General features: G+C 34.6%; 1 protein-coding gene across 1 annotated transcript in view; it reads left to right on the top strand.

Moving 5' to 3' along the window:
• The window catches only part of LOC150106336 (uncharacterized), a 580,415-nt gene that overhangs the window by 307,589 nt on the left and 249,283 nt on the right, over positions 1–23,543 (top strand). The window contains 1 exon segment of the mRNA XM_090393088.1: positions 14,946–15,030. Coding sequence (XP_090249214.1) covers positions 14,946–15,030 — 85 coding nt within the window.

The raw sequence follows: 23,543 nt of genomic DNA, 5'->3' as shown, positions 1-23,543 counted from the left end.
ATTCGGTTTAAATGGTTTTTATCTATTGTTCGATATTAATATAGGGAGAATATATTTACAGAATATTACAATTTTTAAATATACGTTTGGCTTCTACTCATTATTTGATGCATTTCCATACCGTTCGACTTTGTGGCAGTTTATATCATGAAAGAGCGAAAAATCAATAAAAATCAATATGAGCTGAGCTGCTCTGTTTTCCGGACTTTGACCTTTCTACAGTCGTTAAACCAGATAGTCTACCGTGTCTCAATTCACAAAGTAAACTACGTTCTTCAACTTCGCTTCGTGACATCTGCCGCTAAGTTCTTATCATTGTTCTTTGACAACAGTGAAGTGGTTGTTTGTGAACCAAGTTCTGCAACACAAGGGCCAGAAAAGCGTGTAGCAGAAGTGTATTCAGTAACCCCCCCCCCGCGCCCATGTTTGGGTTGCAACTGTGTATCTGTGCACCCTACCTTTTTTAGGGAATAACTTCTAAAGTTGTTTCCCCCAATATTAATATTTATTGGTGTAAGTAGCTTTTATATCTTAAATTTTCTGTTGATTGATTGTGTGTGTGTGTGTGTGTGTGTGTGTGTGTGTGTGTGTGTGTGTGTGTGTGTGTGTGTGTGTGTGTGTGTGTGTGTGTGTGTGTGTGCAAAAAAAAAAAAAAAAAACATCCCGCCTACGGTACGCCTAATACCATAGATTTACAAAAAAAAAAATTTATTTTTGTGCATGTGAGCCACATAAGGGATAAATAGAAATGGTCAAAATCATTTCTAGAATGTTAACTTAAACTTCGTTTTTTTTTTGTTTTTTTTTTAAGGCAATACATACAAGGAGACCGTCTCAGATTTACATTGTGACATAGTCCGCGCGAAATCCAGCGACTTTCCACGAATATATCCAGTTTTTACGTTAAACTTAAAAGCGTTAAGTAGCATTTCGATGTTATAATGTTGCGTGTTTGATATCATTGCTTATGAGTATGTTATTATCATAATTGTTTTATTATTTTATGCTTTTAAAGTAAAAGCTGGATATAATTATGGAAAGAACGTAAGATCATAAATGGGATATATTATGTTATTTATTATAACATGAGGATTTTGTCTTAACTAACAGTAAAAACAGATTTAAGGGAAAGTAGGATGGACAATGGCTATGGAAGTATCTGTAGAAATTGCATGAAGCAGAAACTTGAACGACTGTCTAAAACGAAGGAAATTAATCAGTAGATACGTCATTAATTAGCTACGTTATAGTTTCTTGCACAGGTCAGAATTTTTCAGAACTTCTCTTAGACTCCATCCTAGATGTGCAAACAATTCCTATGTTTTGATGATTTCCGCTTTGTCTAGGATAAATCGTTACTCAGAAGTAAATAGCAAACATATTTTGTAGATACTAAGAAACCGATACATAAATATTTATGCGAAGAGATTTTGCTTCTTTTTTTTTTTAATCGCAATATGAAAGTGTTGTTGATTACTGAAGTAAGGGATAATAGCAATGGTACTCTGCACTGTTAGTACCGAATGTACTGTGAGTGATTAGTTAGTCCAGGAATTCTACCAAACACGACACGGTACTTTAAGCCACTCGAGGTCTTCAATAAGCAGGTTGGTATCTATCGATTGATGATATTCCTTTCCACCTACCTAAAGACATATATAATGAACAAAAATATTATCTATTCGTCGACTAGGCTTGCTACCAGCAGACTTGTGTTTCAGTTCACTGTCGCATGAACGTCTGTAAAAGTTATTAGGTGATAAATGATTTTCATCTTTTCACGTAACACCATTATTTTGCTTTTTTGCAGACCTGAAGTAGCATAGAAAACAAGTAGTTAATGTGCTGCAGGTTTCCGATCTTTCCTGGGTGGAATTATCATACAGAACTGTCAGCCACCTACATATCACGTTTGCGTATTCTGTGTACTTATTATTACTAAATATTAGCTTTTTTTTTTTTTTTTTTTTTGGTGGGGAAGGAGGGGGCATTCATGATCTGCTATATTAGATTCTCATGAAATATTGACATAGGAAAAATTGTAACCACTGTGCTATACGAGGTCCGTTTAGAAAAGTATTTATAAAGAATGAAATGCGACATTCTGAGTTTATTTTCCTACAAAGTAAATCCCTTTCTGTCGCTGTTGGAAACATTTATTAAAATCTTCTTTTTGATAGGAGGTAGCCAACATGGAGACTGCAAAATTATATAACGGTACGTCCACTAAATACTTTGGAGCTCCAAATTTCTAATTTCTTAGACTCCTAGTATCGAAGGCACATAGATAGCGTAACATAAATAAAATCGCATACCTAATTACGTATCGCAGTGGTAAAATTTTTTTGGCTATATGCAATGGTTCTTTATTTTTCTTATTTTCAACTAGTAATAATTTACTGCTAACATTATTTTTATAAAATACTTTAATCCGGTAGCTTAATTTGAATAACAAATGATTATTACAATAAGGTTTCCAAACATGGTTCTCATTTGTGTCTCCTTGTATTGCTTGACCTGCCCTGTACTCCTGTAATCATTCAGAATGATCTGACTTGTGACATGGCACATTATTCTGCTTAAAGTAACCATTACCAAATGGATAAACGCTGAGCATGAAAACCTGAACCTGGTCGGTAACAATGTTAAGTAGGCTGTGGCATTCAGACGTCGCTTCACTGGTATCAGGTGACCTTAATATGTGTGATAAGGAAACACATCCAGCAGCATCGCACTATCACCATTAGCCTGCAGTATGTCATCCAGCACGATGAACCCATTGATTCATGATGTCGCCACACCCTGGACCATCTATCAGTGTGGAATAACTGGAACCGGGATTCGTCGGCTAGTAGACAATCATCGAGTTTCTTGTGCCTGTTCTCCTGTAATTTTTTTTAGCTGACATTCGTGGAACTTAGAGAAGTCGTCTGCTGATATACACTTTCATTCACGACAGCGTACAATGCACTGTGCATTCCAGTACTCTTCGTCATTGCAGCAGTATTACATTAGACTGCTATATGATTGACTGTTGGCTATTCTGTTACACTGGGATATTCCCATAACCTTCCATCAGCCTTTTGCGTCAATAGCTTATCTCCGGAAGCAGGACCGCCCTTGGCTGGATGTTCTTTAGTTGTCAACCAACACTTTTGGATTCTGATGCAGTCATCATAACTTTTCCTGTCCTGGACAACGACCATGACCTTCTGGGGTAGTAAGTGTTGCTTCCGCTCATTTGCTTTATTTGTAGACGGAAATGCATACCATGCGCTTTCTTTATATTTTCTGTAAACATCATTCGGGTGTTATCGCTTTTATCACTGCAAAAACTTTGAAATGTAAAGTAATTCAGTTAGAATCCTCACAACGACTAATACCTTTTTGCCAACTTTTGAATGATGCGGTAAGCTAAAGCATTCCTATTGTGGATAGAGCAAAACCTAGAAACTGCCATTGCTATTCTGGATATCAAACATGACTACATGGTGATCGTGATGACAACAGTGATAAATAGCACTGAAAGCTATCTATCTACCTGGTAGCAAATGGTTACTTAATATGGCAGTTATGCAAAAGAATAATATTTAAAATAAATTTTCTTGTCCTAGCTCTGAACGTATATTAGTTTTCCTGTATGTGAGGAGTGACCGATATTTACACACTGCTAGGACTTCCGTTCAGATTCTTCAGGGTAATAATTAGCCCTTGAGTCCATCTAGATTGGGACTTACACACAGTTAATAGTCATGCGCGTACAATTCATAGCCTATCCATTTAGCTTTATCGAAAGAAAAATGAGTACAAAGTATGCGTATTAGATCTTGAGAAAGAAGAATATAAAAAATTATGAGCAGCTAGTTCAGAAATCGTTATTTACATTTGTTCAAATTAAATGAAGCTGTTTATAGGTAAGAACCAGAACACGTTTTATTTACATGCAAAGATACTACAGTATCGTGTACTGCTATTGAGCAATAATTGTCATCATTTGAAGCATTAGTATTCATATCTATAAGAAAAATAAAACATACTTTACTAATGATTTAACTTCTGTAGTTCAGCTGAATTAGCATTTGTAATTACAGTCACTGATATCATACGGAGTAAGCCTTCTTCACATCTCTCTCCCTCTCTCTCTTTCAGAAACTTCATTCTGCGTTGTTAAAACCAATCATTTGATCTTGTCTATCCAATCCTTGCTGTACGTTTGCACAAACGTAATTGTAGGGTTTTTTTTCTCTCATGGGTGAGGTTAATTTTTTTTCTTTTATTGGAAAGATAATTATTTTTAGAAAGAAGTAAAATTAATCATTATTATTGTAACCAATCATGCTCTTGGTAGATGAAGGCGTGGTTGGCCCAGTGAATAGCATCGTAATACCGTCTGTCACTTGCGTGCAAATGACATGAATATAGATGTAACAATGATACTGTGCTGACAATTTTATCCCGTTAATATCAACTTCACTAGCCTGAGTGGTCGAGTGGATAACGTCTTCCCAGTGCACTAATAAATAAGCTGTGGAATGAACGTCTAGTGTTAGACGATTTCATCACCACTGCGAGACTTCCACTTTGCTTGTTAGAGCATGAAATGGTTTGAAATAATTATTCCATTGGTGAAAAGTAGATTCTTACTCTTCGCCAAATTAATCCACTCACGGTGCTAAAGCGTGTTACAATTTTCCAAACCTTCTTGGATGGAATCGCCAGGGGAAGGATTCTGCATTATCTGTTTAATGAACAATATTAAAATTCATGAGAGAAAAAAAAAACGTGTTGCAAGTTAGAATCTAGCTGCCCCTGCACGTAGTGCAAGACCAAGGCAACTCATGGTAAAAGTAGTATAAGCTCTGATTACTAATCTTAATATTTACCCATAATGCAAAGCACTATGGTACTACGTGCAAGGTCAGTTAAACTTGCAACACTTGCAGGCGCAAACTTGACTTGTTTGTCTGTTTGCTTACTTGGGAAATGGAGTAAAACCAGGTTTTTAAAATTGCTTGGTATCTTTAACATTTATTATACCTAAGGTAAAATACTTTCTATATCTCCTCCTGAGATTTTTATTTAATAAGGTTAAAACACCTTATGGTAACTTCTTTTGGTAAAATACTTATAAGCTCTGTATTACTAAATCTTGGTATTTCTAGCCTGGCTCCCACTGATGAGAACGCAATAAAGGTCGAAACCGGTCTGGGTAGTGGCCCCTTGCCTTTAATACAAAGCATCATACATCTCCTCCAGGAGATGTGCTTTGCATTATGGGTAAATATTAAGATTAGTGATCAGAGCTTATACTACTTTTACCATGAGTTGCCTTAGTCTTGCACTACGTGCAGGGTCAGCTAGACTTGCAACACTTGCAGGCGCAAACTTGACTTGTCTGTTTGTTTACTTGGGAAATGGAGTAAAACCAGGTTTAAAATTGCTTGGTATCTTTAACATTTATTATACCTTATATTATATTATACTATACTTATACTATATTATATTATATCTGTTTGCTTACTTGGGAAATGGAATAAAACCAGGTTTAAAATTGCTTGGTATCTTTAACATTATACCCAAGGTAAAATACTTTCTATATATATATATATATATATATATATATGTGTGTGTGTGTATATACACACACACACACACACACACACACACACACACACACACACGAGGTGGGGGACTATAAAGTTCTGATAAACACCTGGAACAAAAATGATAAAACAACTGATATAACCACAATAACATACTAGTAGAAGAATTATGAAGGTAACTTATGTTCTTATATCCTCATATGTTCTTTCTTATGGTTATATCAATTGCTTTATAATCTTTGTTCTAGATGTTTATCAGAACTTTCCAGCCCCTCTCGTGTGTGTATGTTTGTGTGTAACGTGACGTATAGGAACGCAAGATATGATAATAAATAACATAAAACCTTTACTTTAAGTATACATTTTTATTAGTATAAGATTTTCGCCCTAGTATCAATAGTACCTTCAGTATGACTTACAAATTAAGCAACAAGAACGGAAACTGTTATATTCCGCAATGACACTCGTGAATGTGAATATACCGGTTTCTGTCCTTGTTGTTTAATTCAAAAGTCACATTGAAGGTGCCATTGATACTGGGACGAAAATTTTGTACTAATAAAAATGGATACGTAAGTTAAATCCGTTTTATGTTATATATATATATATATATATATATATATATATATATATATATATATATATATATATATAATCTTCCACTGAAAGGAAGTTATCCGAATTGAAACGGAATTATTTTAAGATCGACGATGTCCTCACGAGCAGTTACTTGTAATGATTTTGACACTTCAAAAACTAAATGTAAGACCCACTGCAATGATGACCATACTAATCGTTGTTGGTGTTGCAAGTAAAAAAAAAAAAAGTTAAAATGCTTAACTTTATTACATAGGCACCTGCAGGGAATCATGGACCCATCGAGGGGAAGGGCTCTTGAAGATCATGAAATTCCTTGTTACTTATCATGCCTCTCCCTGAAAACATTCACCGAAAACCTGCTCACAGTGTCCACTGGTAGCTTATTCCATTCACTCACCACATGCTATGAAAAGAATCTGGGCCGCATTGTCTAAGTTAGCATCGTATATACATGTTCCATTGTTACAATGACAAAAGATATGTCAAGGAAACTATTGGAATTAAATCCTATAGTTCTAGAAGGAAGGACAAAATTATGACTGAAATTGACTAATGGCATGGTAGGACGAGTTGGTGGAAAATTCTCGAAAGAGGTCAAGGGCTCATCACGTCTATAAAGCCACTGATGATATACTCGGTCTCACAATGAAAATCAGTTTTCAGGGACAAAAAATTACTTTCTTTTAAAGAAAATATGTTTTTTGATAACCAGATAATGAATTTTTTTATTCAAGGATAAAATATCCATATTAATATGTTAACCAAGTAAAACATTATTTATTAAACGTTTCTGGCAATGAAACAATAACTTATTGGCATTTACTGTTCCATACTGATAGTATACGGCCATACTGATAGTATACGAACTTTCTCGATCTTACCAAGTATTAATTCTTCTTGAAATGTGGTCCCCCCCCCCCCATGAGAAATAGGATCCTTCAATGGGAGTCATTATCACTGATCTGTATGCGTTGCATCTCTGCCTCACTTATGCTATCATTGCTACATAAATTTGCATGCTTTTAGTTTATTTCAGTAAGCACATTGTTTATTATTGCAATTTACTTCGTTTTTCCTTAAAAAAATGTATGCAATGTTCGGATAATTAAAGCTAAATGAACATGCGACCCGGCAGTAGTAATTTGCGTGCATATTGCGTGCGCCTGATACAGCGGATGTGGACAAATTTTGATTAACTAGTGTAATTTCCAGTATTTACCAGCCAAATATATAGCTATATTTCAGTGGCTGAGTGGTTTCTACATGTTTCTACTGAGTAGTTTCTACAGTTGCTTATCCTAAACGGAAGCAGTTCTATAGGTCATAGTTTTGTGTGAAAAAAAAACAAAAAAACTATTCGATCCGAGAGTACTACCGTCGCATTTCAACTAATTGCAATAAAAACTGTGCTGTATCTTGTCCTGTGAGACTGAAGACCAATAAATCATCGAACGCTAAGTAACAATGATTATGATACAAGTCCGGATTTAAGCATAAGTTAGAGAAGGAAGCTATAACTTTGGACCTCACGTTACAAGGAACCTCCACCTCAGTATATATAACCTAAAATTTACTCAGTAGAGTTGGTCTTAAACTTTATAGCCTAGGGGTCACAACAACTTGAATCCGGCCCTGGTATGATATATTTTAAAAAAAATAAAAAATCAGCGACAACTTGCGAATTGTGTAGTAAACGTAAACCATCAAAATCGTGGAGTTCGGAGCCAAATCTGTACTACTGAGATAAATAGAAATTTCCGCATGGCATCAAATCGATGTAGTGAATGATAATTTTTTATATATGAATGTATTATTTTATTCTCCTTTTTTCAAGTGTCGAGTAATATGTGACCAGCCTGTTATCAAAACTGTATTTTTCGAAACCCTTGACTAACAGTGGTGCTAAATTTGGAAGTATGTATAATCTCAATTATATGATATATAATATTTTCGGAATTTAGTTACCAGACTCCATCTGGAGGGGGGTGGGAGAGTAACTCCTGAAAGAAATCTCCGAATTACAGTAATAGGCTAGGAGCTAAACTAAGATTCGAAAACTACTGTTCTGTATGTCAGGAGTTTTAAATACTACTTTATAAAAATTAGTAGTAATTTACTCTAGTGTAATTACTTTGCTTACTAAATTTTCTTAATCTTCTTTACAATATATACTGTATCAACAGGTCCTTGTGAAAACTGCTAAGCTACATTAGCTAAGTGCCAAATTCTAGTTTGGTACTTGACATTAATTCATTTCTAGTTTATCATTTCTCCAACACAGTCAGCGATCTGATGTTGACATTCTCGAATATATTAAAAAATTATCCTGCTGTGGAGATGATATTCATCACTACCTGGCTACTGTTGATACTCGTTTATAATTGAAACCTTAATGCATCAGACTTGCTAAAATTAATTTTAATTGGGCGATTTTGTTTTTATAGTTAGCAGATTTCTGGCTATATAGTTTTAAAACTGGGCTAAAGTATTTCGATTTCTTTCCAGCGTGAAATTGATATTCAGAATTCTCATCCAACATTAATCTTAACAAATTTAATCGGTTCCAAAGGGATCAAAATGTTGTCATCAACTCTTGGACGAAGTGACATATTGTCAGTGATAATGAAGCGAACTTAACAGAAAATATTAAAATACATTTTAAACGTTTTTCCCCTTGAACGCAATCAGTAGACTTTCAGTATAAAATTAAAGAAAGAAAAAAAACGCCGCTAAAGTGGTTATCAAACGAAAAAATCAACAGGCAAGCAAAAATATAGTAGAGCATGTCATAATTCGTTAAACGTCCGTGGAAATGTTATCCATATACCAAGATGATACAGTCACTTTGCTGTCATCGTTCCAAAAAATAAATAAAATAAAAATAAAGGGGGGGGGGAGTTAATGCTACTAGTTATTCCAAAACTAAAAACGACCGCACACAGAACTTAGATATACAAATTTCTTAATTCGCATACCAGGATCTCTTTACATATTTGCTGTGTATCTTATAGATAGTATGGATTACAAATTCTGTCCCAGAACCTCTGAAAAATTCACTATCTTGACAGCTAATCGTAAGGGAAACTTGGTCAGTCTCTTTTTAACCCCACCCCAGATTCTCTTTACAATGCCAATAGTGTTCTCTGTGACATCTCGAGAGCAGCAAGGAATTAAAATATAATAATAAAATTAAAAATACCGATCTTTTATAGCCTTTTATCAAATCATTAGATATATAATGATAAAAAAGTAAAATTAATTTTAAAGTTTTAAATTTAAATCTAACTATTTATTTATTAGCGTAACTTTATTTCTTAATTACCTTAAAACCATCTCTGCATATCTTTTTATTTTGAAAAGGAAAAGAAATTGAAACTGAAATCAGTTTTTCATTACAAGCAATAATATATTCCCAGTGATGTGGATGTTCCCCCCTCTAGTAAAACTATACTAGAAGGAAGGGCGAGTGACAAATAGACCGTAGTCGCCATTGGCGTAAACAGTTTAGTTCTGGTAGAATCAATGTTTATTGATATTCAAAGAAGCAGAGCATTGAATGATATCTCCACTTGGTCCCGGATCTCGACTCAAGCGATTGCACCCTGTTTAGCCCATTTAAACTTGGTGGTCATCGGGTTTAATCACATTTTGATCTTCACTGTGAATTATTACTTAACGTGCAAGGCTCTGATTGATAAGCGATTTAATTTCACTTTATGCTGTCTCATTGAGACAGCATAAAGTGAAAAATATACATCAATGTACATATTTAAATACAACTTCATAATCTGGACTCGTAGTTTTGCAGACAACACATTTAAACTTCTTCAACGATCCTCTACTTAACAATAAAATATTTTTTTCTTTCAGCAGTGCACACTAAAAAAAAACATTCAATTACTACTTTAAAACAACTTAACTTAAATTGTCCAGACATTAAATTGTCATATATCACAAGCACATAGTGAACGACCAGGAAGCTCGGTAAAAAAATTCCCTAACTGAATACTTCATACGTCAGTTATTAACTTCTTAATAATACATTCCACAGTCAGATTTATCTAAATGACCTTGAGACTGTCGCATAAGAGCCTACAATAATACTAATTTACAATATGTTATCCTTTTACTTCCCATTCGGTCACTTCCTGGGTGACTTGCTGCTTTGCTTGACACGTTCTCTACATTATTCTAACTCCGTATATTATTAATACGGATCGTGAACTATTTCTAGAAATTGGCGGAACTGAGTTTATTGGAGTGGACTGATACGAAAATTCTAATCGCATACATGTCACAATTTATCAATAGGAGGCACCATGAAGGTTAATTGATGCGATAGCTACGTATATGACAATAGTGTCACCATCACATTAAGGTTTCAAAGTCACACGACTTTTAAGGCAGACAATTTTTAAGTAGGTGGGACTTGTTTAACCGGTATTTTATATTATTTATGCATTTTGCAGTAAGATATTGACGCTGCAGCGAAATGTTTGTAGTTTCAATCCATGCATTGGTATGTGCATAGACTATTCCTGGACATCATAAAAAATGATGTACCTCCCTAGAATTTGAACTTGGAAAATGGTTATAAACTAGACTCAAAATTGCAATTTACTCACTTAGAAATGAACTATAGTGCGGAAATGGAACGAAAATATACACATTTAGAAAATATGAAGCGGATAAACAGATTGATTAATGCAAATATAACGGTTTCGCTATTAAAGTGAGAATGAGGACACAGCATTTTTATGTATTTAACAATGCACGAATTTTTGCGTGCTATGGTTCAGCCCTGTATATTGAAATGCTGCATCCGAAAATGACCTTATTTTCTTCTCCCAACCTAGAGGTTTGAGAAGTGTGTAAATAGCTGCACATACTAACCTGTAATTTTCTTTCTATCGGTCCTACCCATGAAAGCTTGTGCCTGTATCCCATTAGCACCATGAGCAAGCTTCGACAATCCGAGAACCCTGTTCTAAAGACCAGATAGGTCACTTTTTTTTTTTTTTTTGCAAGCCACTTCTGTCGTCTGCTCACACTCAATAATGAAAATCATATACTGGTTAAAGACATTGATAAGACAACATGCCGCAGCGAGGATTCGGGCTCACAGCTTGTAGATTGGAGAGCCGAGTTCATCCATTCGAAGGTCAACCATTTTTATACTATTGCAAGTGTTTAGGTAATAATACTTTTCATGCAATATTACCTTGAAACTTAAAATTTTATTTGTAACTATTTGATTCCTCTCTAAATCAGTGTACACTCCTTTTGCACTATTTTTCCTGTTGGGAAAAAGTCTTGTTGAATAATGAAAGAAGTCTGTTTTCAGTGACGTTGTTGTTCTCAAGATTTTAATATACACCATCAATTTTCAATCTGAATTTTTAATGAGCTTCCCTTTTTATTTACTTAAAGTTTCTGCAAGATTCTTGAAAAATGTTCATCACCTCTAGTTTTAGATGCCAAAATTCTTTAAAGCCACTCATCTTTTATCAATTTTCTTATTTGTGTAGCAATAAAAAATCCTTGTTCGATTTTTGCTTGGCCAATAGAAAAGTGAAGCTGAATACATTTGAAACCGTCACCCTTCTAATCCATTGCTTTCATAAACATTCATTAAGCTTGGTTCACGCTAAGAAAAGGCAAATAATCCTTTGGATTAACTAATAGTTTCAGGTGGTTATTTTTTTATCCTCTACAAATTGCAACAAGGAAGTCGGTTTTAATATTGTAATAGAATTGCGTGACTCTGCACAATATATTCCTTATTGTAGAGAAAGTAACAATATTTTGCTTATCAGAGTTGCAAACTGAAGAAATTCGTCCTAAGATTTGGAAAACCTCACATCGTTTTCTAGATTGCATTTTTCTGAGAAGAAACGGCATGCATTTTGTATGATTCGTGCAAGCATCATGGCCAACTGATGGAGAAGAATAGATATTTCCAATATATTACACAGTCGTTAAGAATCATTTCATGATCTGTGTGTGACGTTGTCCTACGTCAACACTACTGTAATGAGTTGCATTTTTCAAAAAAAAACAAAAACAAAAAAACTTAATGTCACGCGTTAGCCTCATATCAGATTCACGTGAGATTGAAACTCATTCACACACACACACACACACACACACATACACACACTCTGCTTGTTATCCTTTTATCTTGTTTGTTAGTCACTTCTGAGATTCGTTTGTTTCCTCCAGATTATAGAGATTATGAATCAGATTGGTTGAGCGATAAGCATGCCAAGGAAGAAACAATCGCCCCTAGCGTTTATCTCGTTTCTTTATTTTACATGAAAAATATCGTTCATATGATTTAAATCAAATATTGTATTACATACAGAAGAGTACTCAATTTTAATTTCAGCGCAAAAATAGCAGAACCGATATTGGTGGCACTTTGGTGTGGGAGAACAGGAATGTTAGGAAGAAACTTTATAAAAATGTTTCAGCTGAAAGCCCAGTTAACGTCTCATATTGATGTTGCAATGTTGTCACAATGGAAACCACTCCTTTGAAACAAATAAACCGCCATAGAACGCACACGTTGACAATCACTAAACACACTGACAAAACTAAAATTGTTTATTTCTAGCAAAGGTCGTAGAGTGCAAAGGCAGATAGTTAAAGATAATTCAGTATATAAGTGGACTTTTTTTTTTATGATTCTCTCACCATTTCTGTACAAACTCAAAAGTAGCGCTAATTTCATCAGGTTCGAGGTTTGTATTACAATAAAATAAACCAGGCTTTGCTTGGGTTCTTAACTGTATGGACAGATTTTCTTTCAAACATTTTTTTTTTTTTTTTTTTTTTTTGTAGAATTATGTTTCTAACATTTATTTTTCCAATTCCAGAGAATATCTGCACTTTTTTTTCCTTCTGTCGAGAATCATCTGCAACCGTTCAGCTGAGCGAATGTTCGAATGTAAATTCAAATTATTTTCTTCTGCAAATTTTCAAACTTGACGAAAAGTATTAAGTACGTTTTTAAGACAGATTTTGAAATGGATGGAAGATATAGACAAAAATATAAAAGAAAAACATTTTCGGAATAAGCTTAGAAGCTTGTGAAAATGAGCAGATCATTGCAAAGTTAGAGCTTTTATACTCTATTAAATTCCATCACTCACACATTAAACAAAAACCAGTAAGACCAATTATCTGTATTGGAATATTATTTTGTACATCAACGCATGCAGTCTCTTAGATGGTTATTGAATCAGATCATTTTACGAGCACCCAGAATGGCTGGCCCAATTTCTCTCTCTCTTTTTGTTACTGATTTTTCCTGTTTAACAGTTTATATTAACACTGTATAATATTATAAACATGACAATATATTATAGATTCATAACTCGATTCCTAATGCGAAACTATAAACTCACTACGATAAGGTTAAGGCAAGTATGGAGATAAAATGGAGATAAAAAAAAAATCGGGGTCCACACAAATCCTTCATCTAAATGGCAATGCGAAATTAAGTGATGATGGGTCCAAAGTTGCAAATACGTATACCGGACTAACTAGTATTAACTTCAGTTTCGCATTACCCTCCCCATTTAGTTGAAGGATTTGTGTGGGTCCAAATTTATTTTTTCATCTCCATAAAGTTTAGGCAAGTACGTATCGTTTTTATTTTTTTAATTTAGAAATATAATAATCGCAATTTTGACATCACAATAACAAATTTCATTTCATAAATTAATGCTATAGTTATTTAAACATGGGTTTAAATAACTTAAATTATAATTATGCATTTGAACTTTATAATATTTAAATGAAAACATTTTATCTTTCTGTAATTAGAGAGATGCTTATGATATATAGTATATTGCTTCTGGATAGCTATTTATCTGATAATTGTCTTTCTTTCGTTCTTCGTTTAATTACTTTTTTTGCTGATATCATATTCTAATTATACAATTATTTAACTACGTAATTGTGTTGATTATGTAATATGCAACTGAAGTCTGTGTTTTATTCGATGCTTCATATTGTATTGAAAGAAATCTTTTTTTTTTTTTTTTTAATTACTGTGAAGAAATGAGAATGACACGGGGTAAAACTCCAGAGTTCAAATACAGCCTTCAGCTAATAAGTAAAACTGTACCATAGGTTCAAATTTGTAAATTTATATAGCGAGCACGCGTTGGTGTGTGTGTGTGTGTGTGTAAATATGCGGTCATTTAATTCTATACAAAAAAATAAGGTACTACTTTTTTAACCCCTTCTTAGACAAAACAATTCATAACAAAAATCGCTTAAAATTGGTTCCAGCACCGCACATATTAAACAAAAATCAGTAAGGAATTTATCTATATTAATAGGAGTATTATTGCGTACCTCAACGCATGCAGTCTCTTAGATGATTAATGAATCTGATCATTCTAAGAGCGCCTCGAGTTATAAATTTAAATTACAATCTGACTCCCCGGTTTTATAGCTCTTAAAAGTGCCCGAAACAGGCCTCCATTCTACCCTGCGCTGACTGTACCAATTGAAGCAGGTTAATGACCTTCACGCTTAGAGAAGTCTGTATGTGCCCAAGTTTCGTTGTAACAAAACTACGCCCACTTTCCCGGCATAGTTACCAAAGAAAAGTCTACCCACTCCTCTCGCTGTGCCGTGATGTGTATTTGTGTGCGTGCATGCCTGCTTGTCCTGTTTAATATACGTCACATACTTTCTAACCTCGCCCCTTATTTTTATTCTTCGCAGGAACTTACGCTAACTGATGATACCGTGCTCGAAGAGCACAATGAAGATCCTTGCCTCGTACAGATGAAGTTGATTGGAGATGGAGGTGAGTATAAATGTATTACTCTGTGTGTGTTTCCTCATTTTATAAACAAAGCTACTCTAAATTTTTTGAAGGGGGTGTGAAAAAATTCATTTTTCTTAATAGCTGTACGATTGGTATGACATTTCTTTTATAAAAAATGGAAAGTTAATAACATTCAAAAATGGGATCTAGTCTTCACTCAACTTCACATGCCATATATGACTCATTTTCCGTTTATTATGAAACTGAACGTACATATTTCAGATAATAAATGATATTCTTCCGACATGAAACGCAATGAAAATCTGTGTTTTTTATAATTTATAATCAAAGAAATCTGGAACTGCTTTAAAGACAGAGACAATACAATAATAATGGGAGATTGGAACGCTATAGTGGGAGAAGAGGGCAATGATAATGTTTCAGGAAGATTTGGTTTTTGATGTAGGAATGAAAGAGAAAAGCAACTAATAGAATTTTGTACACAAAAACAGTTAGTTATAACAAATACACTATTTCAAGTTCCAAAAAGAAGAAGATACACCTGGAAAGTGCCTGGGGATTCAAATAGATATCAAATAGATTATATATTGGTCAATAAAAGTTACAGAAACCAAATAAAAAAATTGCAAAAGCTATCCAGGTGTCGACATTAGTAGTGACTATAACCTTGTCTTAATGAAAACAGAAGCGAAACATAGGAAATAAATCCAAAGAAACAAACCAATAAGATGGAATCTTGAAAAATTAAAGAGTAAAGAAGTAAAGAGAAGATACCAAGAGGCAACTGATCATAACATTCCAGAAAACATAAATAGTCAGAATAATATTGAAACCAATGGCATATTATTAAAGAGTTAATTACAAATTCATCAAATCAATTATTGAAAAATGCAGAAAAAGAAAAAAGAAAACATTGGATAACAGATGAAATACTAGGCCTTATGGATGAAAGAAGAAAATATAAAAATGCTGTTAAAGAAGAAGATGTAACCAAATACAAATATCTTAAAAATCAAATTACAAGAAAATGTAGACAAGCCAAAAAAGAATACCCAGAAGAACATTGTAATAACATAGATGAATTATTTAAAAAAGAAAACACAGAGAGAGCCTATAAAGAAATTAACAAACTGACTTTCAAATTTAATAAGAACAGCAAAAATAATGCCATCAAAGACTATGGAAAATTATTCATAGAATCTGAGGATATATTAATGGAATGGAAGAATTATTTGAAAATCTCTTTAATGGCAACGAACTTGACGTTGATATCAGCATAGAAAATCAAAATGAAGATAATCTAGAACCGCCAATAATGCGAGAAGAATTTGATAAAGCACTCTCCGAAATGAGTAAAGGAAAAGTCCAGGTGTAGACAATATTCCTATAGAACTGCTACAAAATCTAGGTGATGAGACAAAAACCTTACTCTACCAATTAATAGCCCAAATCTATTATAGAGGAGAAATACCAAAGGAGTTTATGAAATCAACTATAATACCAATACCAAAAAAAGAATAATGCAAATAAATGCAGCCAATTTAGAACAATAGCTTTAATCCCACATGTTAGCAAAATTCTGCTAAAAATTATTCAAAAATAGATTGTCTATTGGATGAAGACCAATTTGGATTCAGAAAGAATAAAGGAACAAGAGTGGCAATACTCTGTTTAAGAACAGTAATAGAGAGAAGATTAGACCTTAGTAAAAATACTTACATTTGCTTCCTTGATTTAGAGAAAGCGTTTGATAAAGTAAACCAGCAAATACTCCTAAATTGTCTAACTAATATCGGCATAGATTTGAGGGATAGAAAAATAATTTATCAAATTTACAAAAATCAAAATAGACTGATTAAAATCAATGATAAGGAGAAAATAATAAATATAAGGAGTGGAGTAAGACAAGGATATGTATACTTTCACCACTTTTATTTAATTTATATATTGAAAAGGCCATCCAGGAAACTAAAGATAAAATAAATAGTGGCATAAAGATAAATGGTGAGCAAGTCATGTGTATGAGATTTGCTGATGACATAGCCTTGTAGCAGAAAACAGAAGAACTTTAAAAACAATGCTAAAATTACTAAATAATAACCTTAAAATTTATAAAATGAAAATCAACACAGATAAGACTAAAATCCTTGTTACAAGCAAAATCCCTATCAATATAGAGCATATAGACATCAGCGGGAAACAAAAAAAAAAAAATAACAAGTGAAAAGCTTTAAATATATAGGAAGCCTAATAACAGAAGATGGCAGAACAAGAATAAACTATGCAAAAGCCCAATTCTCTAAGATGAAAAGCATTTTTTCAGGAAACCTCAACCTACAAGACATTGATATGGAGCATTGCACTGTATGAATGTGAAATCTGGATTCTAGACAGAGAAGATGTAAGAAGATTCGAGGCTTTTGAAATGTGGTGCTGACGCCGCATGAACAAAATAAAATGGACAGAAAAAAATCAAACGAACAAGTCCCGAGAGAGATAAACAAAACAAGAACTCTAATTAAATCGATCAAAATTAGAAGGGATAAGTGGTTTGGACATATACTTCGACATGATGGACTTGTGAAAAGAATAACTGAAGGCAAAATAGAGGGGAAAAGAAGAAGAGGCAGACCAAGGAAAAGCTTTCTTAACCAAGTCAAAGAAAGCACAGGTTTCAGGAGTTACCAAGAGATTAAGAAGAAAGCCAATGACAGAGCGGAATGGAGGAAATTGCTGCTGAGCTACCAGTCCCAAGACTGATGCAACTGATGATGAATCAAAGTTTGGAGTACTATTTATCTGCTGTAGCGTAAACACATTTTCTTCATATACATCTCACTTTACCTCCGTTTCATCCAAGGACTTGACATACGACTAGACTTGCACTGTGGGTGTCCTAGAGCTTTGCAATGCTAATAATGTCGGGTAGCCTATGAAAAGTTATCTCTCGTATTCAACGATTGCTCTGTTCTAGTGTGTGATGTATCTACAATCGCACCCAGTCATTACGGGTCTTCAGCCAAGTTCTTTTTGCAAAGTTCAGTATGGGATATTCTAAAGCAATTCGGTGAACACCAGTTTTCTAAGCCGAAGCAGTGCATCAAGGAATTTTCTGATATGGTTAGCATGACACAAGATGAATCCTACTTTTCTAGGGATATCGAAGCATCTAACACTTAGTGGAGAGTGAGATTAAAGTTGAAGTATTTCTGCTGCTTTAATGTTCGGTACTCGATTTGAAATGGTCATGCACAGAAAAGTAAGTAAAAAATAATAATAATAAATCAGAAGCGTATGAACAACCCTTCATACGGATTGTTCATGCTTATGTTAATTCATTGACCAAGAGATGGGTGTGTACTCCTATACAACACCCCGAGCATAGTTTCTTGCCTTTCAGTACACGAAGAATATCACAACTTCAGGACATGAAAAGAAGTTTGTCAGCGATGAGAATATTTCTCAAGTAACTTTCATCTTGATTTTTTTTTCTTCTTCAGATATTCATGATGTATCAGTTTTCTGTCTATTGTGAACCTTGGTGGGTCGGAATCGATACTTGAATCCTCCCACTGAGGTAAATCCATATTTTCTAGTATGATCGTTATGTAGATGACACCGCAAACTTACCATTTTGATAGAATATGATCTACAGTCATAGGTAATGCATGTATTCCATTTCAAGATGTATATATGAAAGAGCTATTGCTACGGTGACAGTGTCTATTACTATTGTCTGATGATCTTTGTGTTTGAGTAATCTCCCGAGGAATACATCTTGATTTCTGAACACTGATCATGTAATTTCAGTTGTTTGCTGATGATGCAAAACTGGGGAGAGCAATAGTTAATAAAGTGATGTAGATATCCTGTATATTTTATAAGTAGATATAATAATATTATGTGAGCAATGGATAATGATTATCAGTTTAATGTTGCAAAATGTAAGGTTATGCACTTCGAGTTGAAAAGGTTGCATTTGGTGTATCATATTGATGGTATTCGTTTGCAGGAAATTGATGAGGCTAGAGACTTGGTGATAATGGTGGACAAAGAGTTGCAAAAGTTGGTAAAATAGCTTAACAAATTACTTGGATGTTGAAAAACACGCTACAGATAAAGATAAGGAAGTTATTCCTCTTTATAAGGCTATGATGCGGCCACATCTTGACTACTGCTCACAGATTTGATCACCTGGGTTTCTCTGGGGACCAGGAGATGGTCGAAAAGATTCAGAGACGAGTGACCAAGATGGTGACGGGTCTGTGGAATACTCCCTACGAGGATAGGTTGAAGGTTTGTGAGTTACCAAGTTTAGTTTATAGACGGAGACATGATAGAAACATTTAAGATATTAAAGGGGTTGTATAAAATTGCTGGAAGTGAAATTTTTGAATATATGACAAATAGTCAACGAACTAGGGCCATCCGTGGAAGTTGTGCGGTTAGTAGGGCTGTGCGGAGCAGATTATTTTGCGTGGAGAGTGGTGAGTGAGTGGAATGGATTGCCAGAATTGATTGCGTATTCCATGACGTGAATGGATTCAAGGAGAGGTATGGTAGGATTTGTGTGGAATGGTTGATTTGAGGCTCCCACGATGATTCTCCGCACTCCATGGAGATTCCATAAATAATAATAATAATAATTTAAAATGCTTAGTTAACTTTGAAGTTCACTTACGATATTTGCCGGTTAATAACGCACGCGTTACCTATAAAAATAAATAAATCTATAATAGAAATAGTTTTGCGTAGAAAAAATAGGGAAAAGTGAATAGGTATCCATTAATTTAATTTGTATAGATTTTTTATGCATTATGACATTTTTATTTTTGTGTTTCGAATTATATCACACTTTGGGAATCATTATTTAAGAATTTTATTTTAAGGGTAAAATTATTTAACGATTTATTGAAGTCGAATTGAAACAGAGTGTATGTTTAAGGGTTATTGGAAAACATTGAAATTTTATCTTTCATCTGTTAGATTGGAATAATCAAACAATAAAAATCTCTTAGAAAAATAATAAACCACCTGAAAAAAATACAATTCCCATTAGGATGACCGTTGCAGTATATTTCATATAACCTTTGTATGCTTCAGTCAGTATTGAATAAGCTGTATCGTCATTTCCGTCACTAAATTTACTTTCAGTTTTTTTGTTATGTTTTTACTGTTTACTCAAGATTTGGACCACGAAAGAAGCACAAATCATATCTAAAAATTTTGGGTAATTACAGTGGTAGCGAAATTTGCTTTCTGCTGTTGACAAGTATATTGCCTAATCTTGAAGTATACAAAATTAGAAAGCAAGCTAAAATATGAAAACTTTATGCAGCACGCGTAATGTATAAAAGTGTATACATTACACATATCGACCAGAAATGGTCCATTATTGTATCGACCGCTACTTGAATAGAAATCACAGAAGTTATTTTGAAAATTTTAATACTCAAAGTCTTAGTAATTCTTATTAAACTAAACCAAACCAAACCAGGCCTATATTAATGTGTTACCAATCGTATGGATGGCTGTTGAGTGCATATTTTCAACGACCTTCAATCTTTAAAATAGAGTGATTTCAAAAATGAATAAATAAAATGAAAAATATTTATCTTCCTATTACGTTTATTCTAAGACTACGCCAGTCGTTTCAGCATGCAAAGAATTGTTCATTCAACATAATAAAAAAAAAATAAATCGCATTATGTATTTGCGTTTATTTTTTCTTGTCTTTATTGTACAGTGCATTGCATGTTACGGATGAGATCCAGCTGTCTTCTCTTTTAAGCGTTACGTCATTTTAGGTCATTCAAAGCTATCATGAAATAATAATGGTTTCCGGTCTACGACCTTGATAAGCAATTAAGTTAGAGCAGTTAACATGCGTGGCCTTGCTTTGGCAGTATTGTCATCTGAGATCAAGAAAACAAGCGATTTGAAAGCGGAAAAAAAAAATTTTTTTTGAGGGGGGGGGGAGTTAAACGTCAATTTTAGGACAATTTAAAATATCGAATTCAATTCATTCAAAGTTAAGCCCATTCTGCAGTTATCGAAAATATTTATCGAAGTCATCGAAATTCGTCAGATTTCTTGTAATGGCCTTGAAAACAATGAAATTTGTGATCTTCCAAAACTAAATAAATAAAAATTATATATGTATTTTTAAATTCGCATTGTACAAATCCATCAAATACGGAGAATGTCGTTAGTATAACAATTTTTGCGCCCAAAACTGCTCTTCAGCGAATAGTTTTTCTGCTAAGCAAACGCCAGGAATTCTGTGGAAGTGCGTCATGTTGAGCTCCTGTGTTAAAATTAAATTACACGAACTTAGGATATCTTAACCTCCTCTGTTATTTCGCCCTTTTTGAACCGTGAAGTGCGAATTGCCCGCCCCCTCTCACAGTTTGGTAATTTGGTGACGATGATGGTCATCAAATAAGATTACAGTCAGTTGATTTTTTTTTTAATGCCGTTTTAAAATTATTGAAAATCATTTAAGACTTGTGTACGTTTCATGGCAGCATCTCCATGTGTCATGCTTCACCAGCCGTTTTGTCAATTTTTAAAACAAAATTTAATACAATGGGCTGCATGGTACTTTTGCTACAAAACAAACTTGTTTAGCTTGATTGGCTGCCATACCGGACACTGCACAGCAGAAGATGACTTTGATTTAATCCATTTGAACTTGCACAGACACGTTTTGTATTGGTCTCTCCTTCCCCCCTTGTTTGTTAGGCACCCTACTCAGAATTCAGAAGTAAAAGTCAGTTTGCATTAAAAAAATAAAAAAGTGAAGTAGTGATTAGAAAAATTAGTAAAACCATAATTTCGGAAAGATCTGTGTGTGTATATCACCCCATCACATGTCCGTTCCGGACTATAACGCAATTAGGGCCGGTGGATGTGCGCGTGCAGTTCAATGTGATAGTGGGCCTACAGCACGATATAAAATGACTGAGCGTAATATGATAGTGCCGCAGAAGGATGAATGCAAATATCGCAGGAACTGTCACCCTGTTTTGAATATTCACACACAAACAGCGCTGAGGGTAAAAGAAAAGTCTGCCGCCTGAAAGCAACCAGTCAAGAAATTCAAATACAATCTTGACAATTGACATTTATGTCTTTAGGGGTGAAGCAAGATGCTTTTCATATTCCCCGCTATCTGTTGTGGTTTCAGTGAGAGTAAAATTTATGAGCAGTTTGCTCGCCCTGAATGGGCATGGAGATTATGCATCGCTATAGGAGGCTAATATAGCTTTTGGTCTTCTATATTTGAATATGTCCGTTGCCTCGTATGCTGCAGCTTGCTGAACCAAATCGTTGGGGTGTGTGGACGTCTTTAGGAAAAACTTGGATGCTAAGGATTGTAGAAAAGAGAAAATATAAGGAATATTTGTATCTCTATGAAGTTGATTGTTTCTAACATACCACGGGGCGTTCAGAATCATTCTCAAGCGCTTGTTCTGCACTCATTGTATCTTGATAATGTTAGTATTAGAGGTGTGGCTCCAGGCTGGAGAGGCATAGGCGATTATAGGACGAATCGTCATCTGGTATAGCTGCAATTTGATTCTGTTGCTGAGCTTGCTATTTCTATTAATTAGCGGATAGATCTGAGCTGTGGCTTTAGATGCCTTTGCGCACGTCGACTTGATGTGTTGGTTGAAAGATAGCCTTTTGTCCAGAATCACACCCAGATAATTTGTTTCTGTCTGCCAGGGAATTTTAGTATTGAATAGTAACACATCTCCTGCAAGAGATATTGGCCTTTTTGAGAAAAGAACGGCTGAGCTTTTCTGGGGGTTGACTTCCCATCTCCATTTGGATAACCAACCCTGCAGCTTTAGAAGGTTTTCTTGAAGCTTTCTGGTAACGAAATGGTGTCGGAGCGATCTGGTCAGTATTGCTGTATCGTCCGCATACAAGGCCAAAATGGAAGTCATCGGATTGTGCGGGATGTCCGACATGTATATAGAAAACAGCGAAAATGGAGCGAGTAGGGATCCCTGCGGCACTCCAGCAAAGATATGGCCCTGGGACGATGTAGAACCGTTGATTTTTACTTGCATTGATCTATTCTTAAGATATGAATGGATTAGATGAACCATTTTTAGTGAGGTACCGGCTGAGATAAGTTTGTGTAGGAGTCCAAAATGCCAGATTTTGTCAAATGCTTTGGATAGGTCTAGGAAAACAGCTCCTGTGTACTGGCGCCAGTTATAGCTGGTGGTGATGTATTCCACAATTCTGTGGATTTGCTGGGTAGTACTGTGGTGTTGGCCGAAAACCAAACTGTTCTTTAGGAACGATGTTTAGGTCATTTACTGAGGTTTTGGAGTCGTGAGAGGATGACCTTCTCCGCAACCTTACCCAGATTAGAGATAAGACTGATTGAACTATAATTTTGCGGTAGGTGTGGGTCTTTGCCTGGCTTATGTATAGGAATTACATCACCCAGTTTCCAGGCGGAAGGAAAATAGTGAAATCTTAAGATTGCATGTATTATACTGGTCAGGTAC

Source organism: Typopeltis vanoorti, chromosome 5 (genome assembly GCF_054136105.1).
Source record: "Typopeltis vanoorti isolate ZY-2024b chromosome 5, IOZ_Tvanoo_1.0, whole genome shotgun sequence".
Taxonomy (NCBI): Eukaryota; Metazoa; Arthropoda; class Arachnida; order Uropygi; family Thelyphonidae; genus Typopeltis; species Typopeltis vanoorti.
Note: the sequence above shows the minus strand (reverse complement) of the source record. Positions and strands in the feature narration are given on the sequence as shown.